The 13,889-nt window shown below is 48.3% G+C and overlaps 1 protein-coding gene across 8 annotated transcripts in view; it reads left to right on the plus strand.

Moving 5' to 3' along the window:
* LOC116850029 (fibroblast growth factor 17) overlaps window positions 1–13,889 on the plus strand; it is a 158,732-nt gene that overhangs the window by 132,511 nt on the left and 12,332 nt on the right. For all 8 annotated transcript variants that reach the window (XM_032827804.1, XM_032827805.1, XM_032827802.1 and 5 more), the window contains one exon: window positions 10,346–10,391. In XM_032827804.1, the coding sequence (XP_032683695.1) occupies window positions 10,389–10,391 (3 nt within the window). In that variant the 5' untranslated portion in view covers window positions 10,346–10,388. The remainder of the gene's footprint in view (window positions 1–10,345; window positions 10,392–13,889) is intronic.

The following is a 13,889-nucleotide window of genomic DNA, read 5'->3' on the forward strand; positions in this document are numbered from 1 at the left end:
AACGCAGATGCGCTCTCGTGTACTCGTAGCTCTACGTCTTTACCGCCGCTCGTTCAGTTCGTGCTCCATTACGATGATGAATTCGTAGATGAATCATATTCCTGGTAATATGATAACGAGCCACTCCAAACGGGGCATAGGAATCGGCTCTCGTAATAAAAACATGGAATCGTGTAATAAAATGTAAATTATATCGTGGACTTGTGTCATAACATTACCGGGAAATGAGGAGCCGAGCCCGTCGACTCTGACGCGCGCTCGAATTATCCATCCGGGGTAGGCCGTATAAGGCCGGGATTTGATGAAAGTTAAAGTTCATTTGTAATCGCTAAAATGCCGGTCAGCTCTCGATAGCCGGTATAAAGCCGGTATAAAGCCGAAATAAATTACAGCCTCGGGATATATGTCGACTGCACCTGAAACTTTCTCGATGCGCGTGATTTACGTTGAAATACGTTCTCGATTATCGCGATCACCCACATCGAATCGTAAAGAGACACGAAAGAGAGTATATGCGACGATACACGCGGCGGCTCCCCTTTTTTCCCCGAGGGATATCGTCGCGCTCGAAATTCCCAGACGTCGGTCACAACGGGCATTGCGCGTCGAGGAGAGCGCGTCGGGTTATCGGCGACGAAATGAATTCCTAAAATTCAATTAACCGTGGCCTCTTTAACGGCCCTCGACTTAACGAACGAGACGCGTCGGGTAATGAATGGTCGCGCGGGACGCTCCGGGTTTTTCGATCGGGCCGAGGCTATCCGTTCGGACGTTCATCCGAAACCGATACCCGCCCTAAGAGCATCGAACGATCCAACCCTTTTAAGTAGATCTAAGTAAAACGCTAGGAATGCTAAGGATAGCTTGATGGTGCGCTTGATGGCTGCGTCGGTGGGATACGAGATCAGTTTCACCAGTGAGTCATCGCGAGTCACCTGAGAGGCGACACCACTTCGACTTGGGACGAGTGTGAGAGGTTACACGAGCGATGATCGAATCTTAGTCGGAAACACTTGGAAATTCCAGCAGTTGTCGGAATTCACGCGTCAACTCGATATCAAAGTTCCGAGTTTGCAACGAAACTTTGAGTAGGAACTCTATTAAGGATAACGATGACAGTAATCCACTGAAGCGGCCACAGTCGCGGATTTCTTAATGAGACAAAATTAAAAGGTGCAATATGTACTTATGACGAAACAAATCTCTTTCCTGAGAGCCGACACTACTTCAACTTGGAACGATCGTGAGTGACACGAGTGACGATTGAATCCTAGTCGGAAGCACTTTGAAATTCCAGCTATTGTCAGAACTCACGCGTCAGCTCAACATTAAAGTCCCGAGTCGTAGCGAAACCTTGACATTCTTAACAATGACAACCGCGCGGAATTCTTTATGAAACAAGATTAAAAAGTACAATTTGTATTCGCGATGAAGTAGACTTCTTTCAAAGCAATAAATGCATAACTATTGCTACGTATTGCCGCCGGGTACACCGACGTGAATGAGAACCGATCGATATTTTAATCGCGCGACCTACAGCTCGCCGTTCACACGGGATTCTCGAGAATCAACAAATCACCGTAGGCAGTTTTTCCTCAGCAACGATGATATTTGCTCATCTACCCCTTGCCTTCTTTCTTTCTCTCTCTCTCTCTCTCTTTCTCCCTATCTCCCTCCCCCTCTCTCTCTCGTCTCGCCACTCTGTAGCCGTTTTTTCCTCGCGGGGGGGATGACGAGGAGCGTGTCAGAATGAATGTGACGCCGGCGGAACGTCGCGGCTTCCAAGCAAAAACCACGTCGCGTACTCCTCTCGCGTGGCTCCTCTTCTTGTTTGTGCTCTTCTCCTTCCTTATATTCCTCTTCTGTCCCTTGCCCTCCACCCCGTGCCTCCGCGTCTCGGCCGTGGTACACTTGACGCACGACAGTCCTCTACGTAGCGTTACAGGACGCGTTTAGTCGCTCATCGTCTCCTTATCCGTTCTCCATAAACGCACGACGTCGACGGCTATCCGCCACTTCACGTGGCACCAGCCTGGAGACACGAGTGTGCTCGTGTGCTGGAAGGAAGAAAAAGTCGGGCTCAATCAACGAGATAGTTCGCGCGGCGTGCACGCCTTGCCGGCATAGATCCGATTCGAGCGCGGGGTGGTTCGCGTTGCTTCGTTCGCGTCCTTCACGAGTGATGTGTCTTCGCAACTGATGTTTTAGAAATTATAACGAATCGATGGTACCTTGATGCAATTATCGTTGCAAAAGTCGGATCTGCGATGCGTAAAATGATTTTGGTAACTCTTGTCGAGGTGTTCCTATATCCAGAGATGCTCTTCGAGTGAAAACGATAAAAATAACCTTGACATGTCTATTTTTCGCTTTCGTATCGCAAATACGCGAATATCTTTTTCCATTAGTCGATACACACACACGCAAAAAATTTCAGTTAGTGCAACCAAATAGGAACTAACTGAAAATTAGGTGATCAGAAGCGATATCTCTGTTATGAAAACTAATATTTCTGTTGTCGCGACCGAAAATATTCGTCTGAACATTCAACGATATTAGAACTCGGTTGAAACAACTGAGAACAATTGACTATACAGAAGCCTCATAAAGAAATTTTTTTGTACAACCGAGTTTTCATTTGATCCCTGAGCAACCGAAAATTCGGTTGCACCAACAGAATTGATTTTTTCCGTGCATGCGTTCCAATTACGAACGAGAGAGATGAGTCACATCGAAAGTTATGATGTTGGTTGATAACTGTGTACGAATTAAAGTACCCGACACGCGAAAAGATAGAAAATTCTTCTCGGAAAATCTACATGTTTCAAAGTATAGCCTGATGCATCAGACAGATTCGCGACGGAGAACAACCTGCAGCATTGTCCACGACGTAGAAAGTGACGAACTCGATGACGAATTCCATGGTGTTCTGAGTAATCTCCTGGAACACGGAGATAGCAGGATCGTACAGACGAATTACAGATGCTCTTCACGGAAGCGGCGCGAATGACTGGCCCGCGTAAATCCGGCGGGAAGGTCAAATTTGAGGCGTATAATCCCGACTACTTCCGATTAGTCATTGGTCTTGGTCATTAACGGGTACCGCCGAATTTAATCGCTGATCCGTGGAAAATCAACGAGTCATACGAAGCGTGTAGAATCAAGCGTTTCTCGTAAAAAAACTTCGCAAAAAAGTGTTGCAAGCCGTTCGTGTCTCATCGAGCTGTTGTAAAAACTTCAGTGAAATTCAGATATTTTCCATTGGTATTAACTATGGTTACTGTAGCGAGACCGGTAGGTCGCGCAGACTCGCGAGGCGCTTCTGAAATGAGAGATTAAGATTTTACGATGATGACGACAGCCTACACCGCGATAACGTGCCTCTCTGTTGACGTAGAATCTTATTTGCGCCGCAATACGTGCAGACTCCCAGCGAGAAGGCGGAAATAGTTCAGTGTCATGAGCTTATTCTCCCGAGCATTGCAATTTGCTAATATTTATTATATAAATATAAGCAACTGCTAATATCATGTTCTAAGATATTCCGCTATATAATAGCGGAAAATCCAGGGAAGTCTCTCGCAGAATGAAGGAAGTGACTTGTAATGTTATTTTTGTCGTAACTATCTTAATATCGATTGATAAAATTAATTGTTAATCAAACTTTGATGTGATTGGTTCATGTGATTGATTAATAATTACTTTCATCGATTGATTTGTGATTTTATACATTACAATTAATTTTATACCTGACAATTAATTAATTTTGATCATTGACTTGCCGATTATTTTAGCCAAGGAAAGTCTTACTCGTTTAATGCCCGATGTTGCTGCAGAGTTACATTCTACGGCAAGTCAGCCCTCATTGATGCATTAATTTGGAGGAAGAAAGAACGAGAATCGTTGAGGCACTCGCAGATGTGTCAGTGACATGTGGTTGCGGTTACAACAATTGTATTGTAAATTATATCCACGATTATGCCCGGTCATTTAGCGGTCGGATTTATCGGTTCTAAATCAAATCACGACCCACGTTACACGTTGATCCCGATCGCGGCTGCTGGCGATGCAACATATCGCCACCGCAATTGGCCTCGACAGTTTGTCGCCATGGCCGTCCGTGAATCCATTGACACACGTGATTTGTCGCAATTTGCCACGGCTGTTTAGGAAACATTTCGGAGCCTGCCTCTTTGTGACGCAACGCCAGGTGACTTCTTCGTCGGGGCGCTTAGCGCGGCTCGTGCTGCATAGGCGTGCTACAAAGGTAGTAAATTTCGTGGTTTCGTCTCCCTGAATGGAGACGTCGTCGTGCCCCCTTCTGCAGTAACCCAGAAAACTCGGGGAGGAGGGTGCGATTCCGTGATAAATTCACACCGCTGCAAATCCCGGGCGTCAAATATGTTGAATAACTTCGGTAAATAACGCGAGTCAATTTTCCCGAATGCGAGGAGGAAGGTAATTTCATTAATTCGCGTTTAATCAGCGACTCGCTACAATCTTGTCAGGTCTGTGTGACGTTCGGACGGATCCCCTCGGGTGACGAGTCATGTCGATCGATCGGGAGGTTCATTAAGCGCCGCTGACGAGAGCACGCGAATCCTCCAGCGCGTCGCGGACTCCTGAGGATCAGGCCGGGGTGGCGCAGTCACGCACGAAATCCGTGCGCCCCGGCTAGGCGACAGGCGGTGTCCAGCTGAGAGTCATCGGCGTCGGGTCGGTAGTCGCGTTTTTCATCGGCGTGTCGGAGCCTATTCAAGTGTTGGTAGTTTTTCGCGCGGCGGGCGACAAATATCCCCACCAAAATCCCCTTTGGATGAGTCCCCACGTGGTCCGGGATGTCACGACGGGTCGTGTCCTCGCCGGCATTCACCGTGCTGATCCCGTCCCGGTGACTACCCGTCCGTGCATTCACGGAGCGATCCCTCGGATCTCGCGGATTTTCGCGATTGCGTAGCGCGACGAGAGGTGATTGGTTTTTCGCAAGCGCAACAGTCGCGCCGTTTTGGAGTGCGCGAGTGATTGAATTTTCCGATCCGAGGTCTGCGGCCGAGTCGGCGATTGCATCGACACAGTGAACCGGTGTGATGTGAAATTAAAATTCGGTGTGCTATTCCGACGATCGAAGGGTGACTCTATCGCTGACGCGGGTCGTCGCTCTGAATGATCGCGGCGCGTGAACGATCGCGGTCAGTTTTGCGGGCTAACCGCTCTCTTTCTCTCTCTCTCTCTCTTTTTCGTGACCGCAGAGATTCGCGTGTTACGTCAGCGTTACAATTAACGTCGATATCGACATAATTCGTGTTTAAACCGCGATTCGGGGGCTCACAGATCTCGCCTCGATAGGTGCATGACGCGAATTGACGGCACGTGACGGCCGGAAACGGCGGTATATAGGTCCGGCGAGGGCCGGCTTTTCCGCAGAGTTCGATCTCGACTCGTGGTCGCGCGAGTCGTCACGCGCCGTGACACGCCGCGCGATAAAGAAATCGACACAGATTCTTGAGATCGTCGGAGGCCGACGACGGTGACGTAACGTGCTGCGCGCCGGTCCGCCTTGCTCTCGAAACTGAACTGTTCGATCGATCGAGGAGGTGCAGCAATCCGGCGGAGCTTCGCGCGCGCGAGGTGTCGTCGACCCATCGGGGACGTATTCTATTGCGTAACCCGTATATATCCATCCGTCATAGATCGTACGGCCATCGTGTACGACCGAAAGCGCGGGAACTCGCGGCGAAACGAGGTGCTCGAATCGTTACTGCTGCTGGCTGGCCGTAATTCGTGCGATTTACAATGCACGGACTGAGATGACACGCCGAGGCGGAGACTCTCGCAGCTATGTCCACGGCGATCGTCGAGTGAGTTACGGCAATTTCGTCGCCACGTTGACATTTCTCACATCGCCCTACACCGCAGGACACGTTCTACGGATTCCAATTTGAAGTCGGCGAATCGATAACGAAAGGACCACTCCTCAGGAGGCGTTGTTACTTTTATCGCCGATCGTAATCCCCTCTATTGTTGCGGCGGAAAGTTGCATCTTGTGAGATTCGTAGCGCTGAAACTTGGTGAAATTCGGAAATTCCGCCTCTGGAGAAGTTCTCGCGAAATCACTAGCTCGCCCGTTGCTCGTATATTTCTCTGAAGGAAAACGCGCCACGTAGCGGAGTATTTTTCTTTTTGTGCATTCAGTCGTTGACAGGTATCGTTGCAAGACGGTAATGAACATTAAGTAGACTCTGCGTCGCCAAGTGCGCCAGTATGACGTGCGTGACGCGCGCGAGCCGCTCTCGCGTGTTGGAATTTGTCACGTCGGGATATCACGACGTCTCGGAATTTCGCGACTCCGCGGAATTTCGCGACGCACGACCACGTGCGCCGACCAGCGCGTGCATCTATGCGACGGCACGCAGCATCCAGCGTCTCGTGGTCCACGCGACGATCGCCGCGTCGCGCGCGATGGTAGACTTCGCTGACAGGTGACCGACTCCTTGCAATTTATCATCCAATGCAGACAAGATCCTCCGAGACATTTATCGAAGAGCAAAAAGGTTCGCGACGCGAACACAGAGCTCGCGAAAGCGCGACGAATAAAGAGAGACATGTGTTTATAGATATTTATTTCCCTTCAGCTCACACAGACACGAAGAGGAGCTGGTTTAAATACCTTAGCCACACACATTCATCCATTTCTATACATCTAGTTATTGATATTCCTATAGTTACAATATCTCTCTCTCTCTATTTGACTTTACAAACGCACCAATGCTTTAACAATACTTTACCAAGCATCCACGCAATTGCACGCCATATAACGAGATCCTAAGAGACATGTTTATATCCTTTAATTATTAATAATTAGTTCCATCAATTGATTTAATTATTTCGTGATAACATACATAACGTCGATTAATTACGACTATTGATCTGCCAATTATTTTAGTCAAAGAAAATTTTCGTCAATTAATGCCCGACACCGGGGACAAAGTCCTCTCAATTGTGATGAAGTTCAAAATAAGAATCCGAGAGAGAATCCACGAGTTTGGGCGAATCAGAGTTGTCAACATCGGGACGAGTAAGAGCGATGAAACGATCGTCGCGCGAAACGACGAAGGTGTCGCGCAATCGTCGCGATCGACGTCACGTGCGCGCGGTCCAGGCTAGAAATCTTCATCCTCGGCGACCTTTCCGTCCTGGTGACACGTTTCATCCATTCGTACGTTCGTCTCGCTCGGACATCTCGCCTCCTTACGCAAGACGTCCCGGGAGATCCGAATGTTAATGTATCCCGCGACGACGCTTACGTCCGACGACCGATACCTACGTTCGCGGCGTGTATTATCGCGTCCCGAGGTGATCCACGGCCGTTAATGAAACGGCTAGCAGGCAGTTGTCAGCGGGACGTCGCTGTGTGACTAAGTTTGCAATTATGTAAACCGGCATCCCGGCGAGTGGGATACCCGTACACCTTGGTTTAGTAGGCGGTGGTCTCCGCCGATGTGAAAATTGAAAAATCGGTATTGACGCTGCTGACGTAAATTAGATACTTTGGAATGTAGCACGACACACGCGTTCCACGAACGGTTCTCGCGGCGTAGAAGGAAACAGGTGGCGCGGATTACGATACAGCGATCTATTTTCCTTCACATTTCTCTTTTACTTTCCAGACTCATAACACGTCCTCACTAACTGCCCTTTACCATCGTAATCCTTAACCTTTTCGCTACCAGTAGGGCATATGTTTACTTCACTATTGATAACAGGCTTATTCGATTGAATAAACAGCTTTTTTAGCATTCAGAACGCATCAGCTGTCATTCTACTTATCGCATTGGAACAAATAAGCTCTCCTAAAAACTCCAATGAGACATCAGTGCCCCTACCGCATATCTTTGATGCCAAACGTAAAACTCAATTTTTTTATTAAAACTATATTATCATTAATGAGACGGAAGTAAAAAAATTGTACGTTTAAAAAACAAAATTCGCAGCGAAAGGATCAAGAGAGCTGCGAAGATAATTTTTCTGAAATATAACTGCGCGATGTTGTTGTTTTCTCGAAAAAAACGGACGCCAATTCACAGCGCGATTTATCCCACGGCGCGCGTGCGACTAAACTCGCCTTCGGGCAGGAAAAAACCGCCTTTGGAATTTTACTTACCTTTCGGACATTTTCAGAGACCTTTCCCTTCTCTCTTCATTTTCTTCCTCTTCTTTGTCTGGTCGCGCGCGTGAAAGCCCGCTCGATTTAATAAAGCATAAATCGTTTCTTCACGCATCCGGCAGCGAATGTCGAACGTTACGATTCCAGTTGCGTATTTGCATCGAGTCGCCGAGCCGCGCCACGCCGCGCCGCGCTGCCATGCCGCAGTCGCGCCGGTGCAATTAAACCTCGAAACCCGAGTCGAGTCGACTCGCCGGTACCCCGTTCTCCGGCCTGGACTCCGGCGTTACGACCTGATGTGTATCGCGCGCAGAGAGCACGCGATGATGAATGTACGGCGGAGTCCTCTGGCGAAATCCGTATCGCGGATCCCGCGTCTTCTTCTGCGGCCCGGCCGCGTCTTCTCCAGATTTTCTACGTGACGGCGTAGAACGCGATTATTCCCACGCGGCCCCGTCCGGAAGATTGACTGCGATTACCTCGGCGTCTAATCGCGATCGCGATTAGGATTTAACGGTCGCTCGCGGGTCTCGTCGGGGAAAATTGGGAAAAGCCTTGTGTAGCGCTTGCTGAGGAAAAACCGGCAGTTTGGCGAGAGATTCAGAGCTCGGTAAAGCTCGGCAAGGCTCGTCGCTCCGCGACGACTCCTACGTCGGTGAGCAAATGAAGCGGACACTTCGGTCGGGTAGGGGGACGCCTGGCGGCGACATTCCGCACGGTGCATCGAGAATACATTGAGACGAGGTAGGCGGGATGAGGCGAAAGAGAGGCATGTTTGGTCCAACCCGCGGTACCACGAGCGAGCCAATAACCCGGTCGGATTAAAGCGAACGGGCGAACGAAAGTTCCTGCCGGACGCTCGTCGCACGACGCTCGTTGTTCACCTGTGTGTTCTGTAACACGAGACGCATTCGCATTGCGCAACTACTTGCGGCGGCAGCTCCCACGGAACCGGGTTATTATTTACAAGCCGCGGCGCGCCGCGTCATTACTCTTGATTTCTATGATTCTCCGGTGTCCAACACGCGTCGATGTTATCGCGGCGATTTTCCGCGGGATAGGTGTCCCTTATTGCGGTCGGGAGCGCGACAGCTGCACCTGTCGGGCTAATGTATTGCGATCGCGTCGCTCGGATATTACATCTTTGGCAAGTGGTGGAAACGTTCGTTCCTACACGGTTGCTTTAGAATCTGCTTTATCATGCCCCAGGATAAATCCTGTCTGTGAGCAGCGATCAGAGATACATAAGATACAAATGTACTGAGACACATGTAGATACAAGGATACACACGAAGAGAGTATATTATTGCTTTTCTTCATATAAATTATTTTTGGCTTCACTGCGTTCCTAGTAGCGTAGGACCAGACTGTCAGTAAGATCTATGCGCTGAGAAACGTGATAAATTTCCCTGAAAACATAGCAAGTTCTTCACCAGCACATTTCAATTTCTTAAATATAAATAGCACATGTGAAATAAAAGGACAGTCGATTATTGCAGATTGTCGATCTGTTCCTCGCGGTTACAAAACTCTATAATTTTTATGATAAAATTCTCTCCGCGTAGATACATAAATACAAAAGATACAAACGATCAACGCACAAAAGAAGAAAAAAAAATAGATACGTAGAGTAACACAATAAGGAAAATCTAAAAATAGTTAAAAGAAGGTTCAATAATACATCGAGATACCGCCAATGTGTTTGCGAATAAATAATGATCAGTATGAAACACTCGCGTGCTACAAGAGAGTCAATATGTACAAAAGTATTTTGACACTCTGTCGATGGAGAAGATATGATTGCAGTTGCATATGCAACGTATAATGTACGCATATGCGTGCGAGTTGGGATCATAAATTAGACTCCGCGGCACAACCTTATCTGCGATAATATCTTTTCGATAGTAATTATCCTGCGCGCGCGCGCGCGTTTTCGCTTATCGGCCACGACCGATCCGGTACATCCTGTGCTTTCAATTTGCGCGGTTGGTAATACTAATGACCGTCCTATGCTAACCCACCGTGTAATCATGGGAACTTTATTTGCATACGATAAATCACTTAGAAATGCCGGCAGACCCGCGCGCAAATTGAAACGTATCGGCCAAGACGTATTTATCGCGTATTCCCGTTCTGCAGATGATCTCCGAACTAATGAGTGTGTCCTTCTTCTGCTTCCAGGTTACCACAGCTTGTCGTTTTAGCGAAGATTTTGTGCATCCTGATGGTGAGTACGCCTCCGCAGTTATTGCACGGCAGCGGAAATTGTAGTCTCCCTATCTTGAAAAGGAATCAGCAGCCTTCGAAATTACAGGCACTTCGTTGTGACCTCGTGTATTCGTTACAACTGTTAACAATTAGACGGGGAGAAATGGGTGACTACAATTTGCTGACGTTAGTTGATCGGCACACGAAGTTGTGCAGTTTTGAACTCGTGAATATTTCACTTCAACGACTACGAGAACAAGAACGTCGAATTCGTCAAAAGTAGAAAAGGACATGCGCGTTTGGAAAATATCTTTATACGTAAGCAACGATCTGTAATTTTGTTAAAAATTTTATCGTGTAATTTAAATAATTATTTGCTGAATTGGATGAAAAGTGTATTGACAGTGACTCATCTTCGTTTGGTGCTGTGTAAATCATTTGAAGATCACGTCAAAAATAAAGATATTTTCCAAACGGGGATGTCCTTTTTCTCTGCGTAGAATGGCCGTGAGGGCCCGATATGCACGCATTTATCGCGCCATAATTGCCCCGTAATCTTATCTTCGAGCGTGTCCGACATTAGTGGCACGAAGCAATTGCATAAAAGGTAATCTGATGATCTGTCGGCCTAGTTTCGCGATCGGTAACGAGCGGCGGCGGCGGCGGCGGTATAAAGTTCGTACTCGAAACTCGGGCCGCAGTTCCGCCGAACTCGCGGGATCGCCCACTTTATAGTCCGCGGATACACGCGAAGATATACGGCGGGCCGCGATCTCGGGGGTGACTAGGTCAGATCCGAGATATCCCCGTGGCACGAAGAGGTCGAGAGAAACCTGAGTGGAGATCGCGTGCTGAGACCCGTGCCAAGACTCGAGCAAATCGCCGATTACGTCGGCACGCACCTCACCTGCCATAGATTAATGACCGCGGCGCTTCCACTCCTACGCGTTCGCGACAAACCTGTACAGCCGAGTCACATCCGATCGCTGCCGACTTTGCGCTCGCGCGCGCTTCAATCCTTCGAACAATGTCTCGCAGACGTTGTGTCTTCGCGAGCTAAACGTGCACGCGTCAGTCCCGACTCAATCTTGCACGGAAAAAAGAAGGTTTGGTTGAATTAACCAAATATCTGGTCGAATATGAACGATCCAGAAATTCCTATTGAAGTAACCCGAATTCTGTTTAAGTTAACGAGATTTCTGATTGATTTAAACAGAATTCGGGTTATTTCAATCGGAACTTCTGGATCGTTCATATTCGACCAGATATTTGGTTAATTTATTAATATTTGGTATATTTATTAATGTTTGGTTAACCAAATCTTTTTCTCCGTGTATGGTATCGCAAATACGTAAAAGAGTTCTGCGGGATATTGCGCAGGGTGGATGCAAATCGACTTGCAACGTATACTTTAGTTATTTTACGAATGCACTCGAATATTCGCACGTGCACACAAACTGAAATCTTCTTTCCGTGTAATGTTGTACGGTTGGAGATTGTAAAAATTTTGTTGTAATTTTTCGCCGTTTTATGAGTCCGTCAAACGAATATCAACGCAAGAGGTTAAAGCGACGGGACGTACGCTCAATTCACTACCGCGAAGCGCTACAAGTCTCGACGCTGCTTACATTCTCGAGTTCTCCCTACGACGGTGTTCATCGCGTTGGTTCGATTAACCATGCGCGATATATCTCTCTCGCGCGCGAGTCACTTTCCTTTAACTCTCTCTCTAGAGAACACAGAATCCTTGAATTTTGCATGCCGTTTCGGTATTCCCGCTGGCATTAAAATTCTTTTCCTTGTTGACTCGGCATTTTTCAAAAGTTCATGAGCACGTCGCGCACGATACAAATCGTTGGAATACGATACAAGCCGCACAGATCGAGCTATCACGGGCGTCGATAATTTATTGCGCTTTTAAAATTGATGGAGGTCTATGCTCGACTCCCACCGGGACGGTAAGGACAATTCGCGCGCGCGACAGTCTCATCGAGCGCGGAGTCGTATTTAAATGAGACTTACACATGCCCGATACCGGTCGTGAGCGATGCAATAAACGGTTCTCACCGGTCCAATAAATAATTAAATGGGTGGTCTCGGCTGAATCGCGGCCGATAAATTTAGACGTCGAGGGAGCAACCGCCGCCGCCGCCACTACTCGATAGATCGCGACGAGAGCGCGTTCGGGGGACTGTCGCCTCGACGATGCAACTATTAGGTGAGAATTTAATGAATGGCATACATAAAATTGCACAGCTATTCGCCGCGCGTCTTTATAGTCTCTGGGAGTCCTGTCGATTAAATAATAATGAGAATGTCGCGCTGATGACACGCAAATCAATTAGCGAGTCGAGAGACTTTTTCATCCGGGACGAATGCGCCGTGTCCGCACGTTCTGCGACGCGGCTAAACGCAGAATCCGTCGCGTGCTGGCACTCGTGCTGCCGTCGTAAAAACTTTCGGCGAGTATGATCGCTACTTAACTTGTATGTTAAACGATAGAGGAACGGCACGTCTTTCACCACCCGGCTCCGCTCGTCGCTTCGCGACCTGTCCGCGTACACACATTCATACACATCGACACATCTCGAAGTACCATAAGAGGCGGGTGTTGCCGGATCGTGGAGACCGCAATAAAGTCCCGCGATGCGAATTTAATTGCTCTCTGTAAACGATAAACGCAGCCTGGCCGTTCGCGCGTATGTTCGCGCTTGTCGCAACGACGGTATCATGCGGCATTTCCTCGCGATAAATTCGATCGTCTCGAAGAGGTAGCGCTGATTTAAGAAGAAAAAAGAGAAAAGAAGGTGAGAGGGAGGGAGAGAGAGAGAAAAAGAAACAAGAAGTATGATATCGATATCAATAAAACCGATCGCGCGTGGCGCAAGATTTCCGCCCGTCCGATTCGCTCGTTGTTTGTCGGAAGAGACGCGCGTCGCGCCCGCCACCGTAACATTGTCGGCGCCACATTTGATATAAACGGAGTGCCAGTTTCGGCGACTATTAATGGATGGCTCGTGTCCGCTCGTTAACGAGGTTTCTGCCATCAGCGGGCACCGAACGCGGCCGGCGCAACGACTCTTCCGTCTTCCTCTGACACGTTTCAACCTGCTCTTTTTCCTCTCCGTGTTCTCTTATCCGAATCAGCCGCGAGAGGGATTCGCGGCGGGTGGATCAACGAATGACTTGATGTCGCGTGATATGTGAACCGATCGTAAAAGCGTTCCTCCGTCGTCGCTTCGGTCGGTGGAAGAATTTTCGACGTTCTTAACGACTCTCATCACGGCCGTCGCTTCGAAAACAAGGCACGCGAATTCTCATCTCGTGTCACCGTTCTGTCCCTCTATTAATCCGAAAATCAGCATAATTCACGCGGTGTAACATAAAGCGCGGCTCTAATTTACGGTCGAATTGCTCGTCTCGTGACTTTTTTCGCGTTTATTACCTGCTATATTTACTTCTCTTTTGCTCTCTCTCTCTCTCTCTCTCTCTCTCTCTCTCTCTCTCTCTCTCTCTC

Source organism: Odontomachus brunneus, unplaced genomic scaffold (assembly GCF_010583005.1).
Source record: "Odontomachus brunneus isolate Ranch 3 - 2012 unplaced genomic scaffold, Obru_v1 Obru_scaffold_132, whole genome shotgun sequence".
In the NCBI taxonomy this organism is placed as follows: Eukaryota; Metazoa; Arthropoda; class Insecta; order Hymenoptera; family Formicidae; genus Odontomachus; species Odontomachus brunneus.